This window comes from Penaeus japonicus, unplaced genomic scaffold (genome assembly GCF_977035675.1).
Source record: "Penaeus japonicus unplaced genomic scaffold, GWHDUDI00000001_assembly GWHDUDI00000013, whole genome shotgun sequence".
NCBI classification, from domain to species: domain Eukaryota; kingdom Metazoa; phylum Arthropoda; class Malacostraca; order Decapoda; family Penaeidae; genus Penaeus; species Penaeus japonicus.
The window spans coordinates 34,040,826-34,043,325 of NW_028234415.1; the positions used below are offsets into that span (position 1 = coordinate 34,040,826).

The 2,500-nt window shown below is 43.8% G+C and overlaps 1 protein-coding gene across 2 annotated transcripts in view; it reads left to right on the forward strand.

Moving 5' to 3' along the window:
• The window catches only part of LOC122264775 (uncharacterized), a 43,241-nt gene that overhangs the window by 38,351 nt on the left and 2,390 nt on the right, over positions 1–2,500 (forward strand). For both annotated transcript variants that reach the window (XR_015191550.1, XM_043033823.2), the window contains exons 3-4: positions 1,895–1,988; positions 2,430–2,500. The exon at positions 2,430–2,500 is cut by the window's right edge. Coding sequence is in view for 1 of the 2 variants with exons in the window: in XM_043033823.2 (XP_042889757.2) it covers positions 1,895–1,988; positions 2,430–2,500 (165 nt within the window). In the remaining variant the exon portion in view is untranslated. The remainder of the gene's footprint in view (positions 1–1,894; positions 1,989–2,429) is intronic.

The following is a 2,500-nucleotide window of genomic DNA, read 5'->3' on the forward strand; positions in this document are numbered from 1 at the left end:
AGTCAGACACAGGCATAATAACATAGTTGCTATGCTCACAATAGCACAATTACACAGTCGTACAGTTTCCCAGTCACACACACGCACAAGCAGAGTCGATCACCCATGCACAGTCACGCGTACAGTTACACAGTCGAGAGGACGAGAGCCCACTCGTAGTCGTGTGTCTTATGCCGTGCTATTTCGTGCTGCCTTAGTGTGAGTGATGTTTATATCGGTTTTATAGATTTAATGTTTTTACAATGTTGTTATTGATGTTGTTGTTATTGTTGTTGTAGTTGTTGATGCTTTTGTTACCATCATATTAATGATAACAATGCTGATAACAATGATGATACTCATTATAATGGCGACATAATAATGGCAATAACAATGGCAATAATCGAATAAATAATGATGATGGTAATGAATGATAACAATGACAGACGGAGAGAATGAAAAATAATGAAAAAAGAGAAAGAGAGAGAGAGAGATCACAAGAAACTAAACACAAAAAAACACACAATCATATCAATCAAACATAGAGATAAAACCACAACGCATGAACACCCCCACCCCCACCCCCCATACCAACAACAACAACAGCAAAAACAAAAAAACAAAAAACAAATGAAGAGCCTCTGCAACCATCCTCCAAAAACTTGCCATCAAGACAAGACGACTTGAATCTCGAGCTATGCCAGATCTCATAGGATCATCCCATCCCATCACGTCAACCAACATCTGAAGAACACAAGGTCGTTTCTTGCCCTTCGGACGACCGTCAGACTAGGATGTTCAAGGATGTCTGTTTTTCTATCCCATGCTAAAATATTTACGGAGATTTGGGTGATGGGAGAGAGGGAGGGGTGAGGGGGGGGGACAGAGGGGTTAGAGAAACGGTGAGAAAGGGGGAGAAGGTGGGGAGGAGGAAGGGGAAGAGGGGGACAGAGGGGTTAGAGAAGCGGGGAGAAAAGGAAAGGAGGGGGGGAGGAGGAAGGGGAAGAGGGGGCGAGAGGGGGGTGGCGAGAGGGTGAGGGGATTATAGAGAGATATATAAATAGAGAGATATAGATAGATAGATATAAATAGATAGATAGATAGGTAGATAGATAGATAGATAGATAGATAGATAGATAGATAGATAGATAGATAGATAGATAGATAGATAGAGAGAGAGAGAGAGAGACAGACCAGTGAGATTACCCAGCTTACCAAAAGGTGATATGACAAAGCACCGTGACATTCCTCTCTCTAGGCTATTCTGATAAGATCTTCCTTACTTTTTATCAGTAACCCTACCGACCTGTATTCCAAATAACACTTTAGACGATTTAAGTGTTTACGATAAGCCTTTATGTTAGCCATGATAAAAAATGGAAATAAAGAGGAATAACAGGAGGTAGGAACTTACGTGGGGTATGTCCAAGGTCATAGCCACATTTTTTTTTAGGATTTTTGTAAAAAGAGAAGTTGGTCACATGTATCCATTCATTCCTTTGGGATTTATTATAGCTTACTTGGTCATTAAGTATTACAGTATGTTGTAAAGAGAGGGAGAGATAAGCTCCGGGTTTATTTGTGTTATATTTTTATTCATATATCTATCTTTAAAGTGCTAGATCATAGCAGTAGAAAGATCTTAGACAACGGCCAGACTCTAGTATTAAGAGGGCGTGGCAGGGCTGGGGTAGGGTAAGGCAGGGGGGGTAGGAGGGATGGGGTATGGGGACAGAAAGGGAGGAGGGAGTTGTCTAGGCAACAGAAGGTGCGAGTTTTTGTTCCAAAGGTTTACATATCTATTTTCTCAAAACACGGCCATTTAGCAAACCAATGCCGACGTCCATTCAACCCCCCCCCCCATCCAACACCAACCCCAATTACCAAAAATGATAATCCTCTCCTTCTTTCACAGACGAAGCACCATAGCGGACGAAAGAAGCACCGAACGGCCGTCTTCGTGGTGGTGGTGAAGCAAGTCCATGCCCAGTATCCTGAGGCTCATCTGGGTGAGTGCCAGAGAGTCTCTTGACCGGTTGGGGGTGCCAGATATGCAGGTGGGGGAAGGGGGAGGGGGGAAGGGGGAGGTGAGAGGGAGAAGGCGAGGGCTGGAGGGGGAGGGAGGGGAGGGGAGGGTGGTCGGGAGAGAGAGAGAGAGAGAGAGAGAGAGAGAGAGAGAGAGAGAGAGAGAGAGAGAGAGAGAGAGAGAGAGAGAGAGAGAGAGAGAGAGAGAGAGAGAGAGAGAAAGAGAGAGAGAGAGAAAGACAATGAAAAATGTATATAACCTAATAAAAATGAGATAATTACAAAGAAAATAAACTTTACCATGAACCCCAGAAAACAACAACAACAAAACTCTTAACTCAAACCCCCAAAACCTACACACACAACACACACCAGAAACATACGACTTAAAATAAGTAATGCCTTAACGCCTCTCCTATTTCCAGGTCGTGCTCGCCAGTGGTTCAGCATTGACGAGGCATTGATTCAACTCTCCCGCAACCGACCCGTCCAGAGT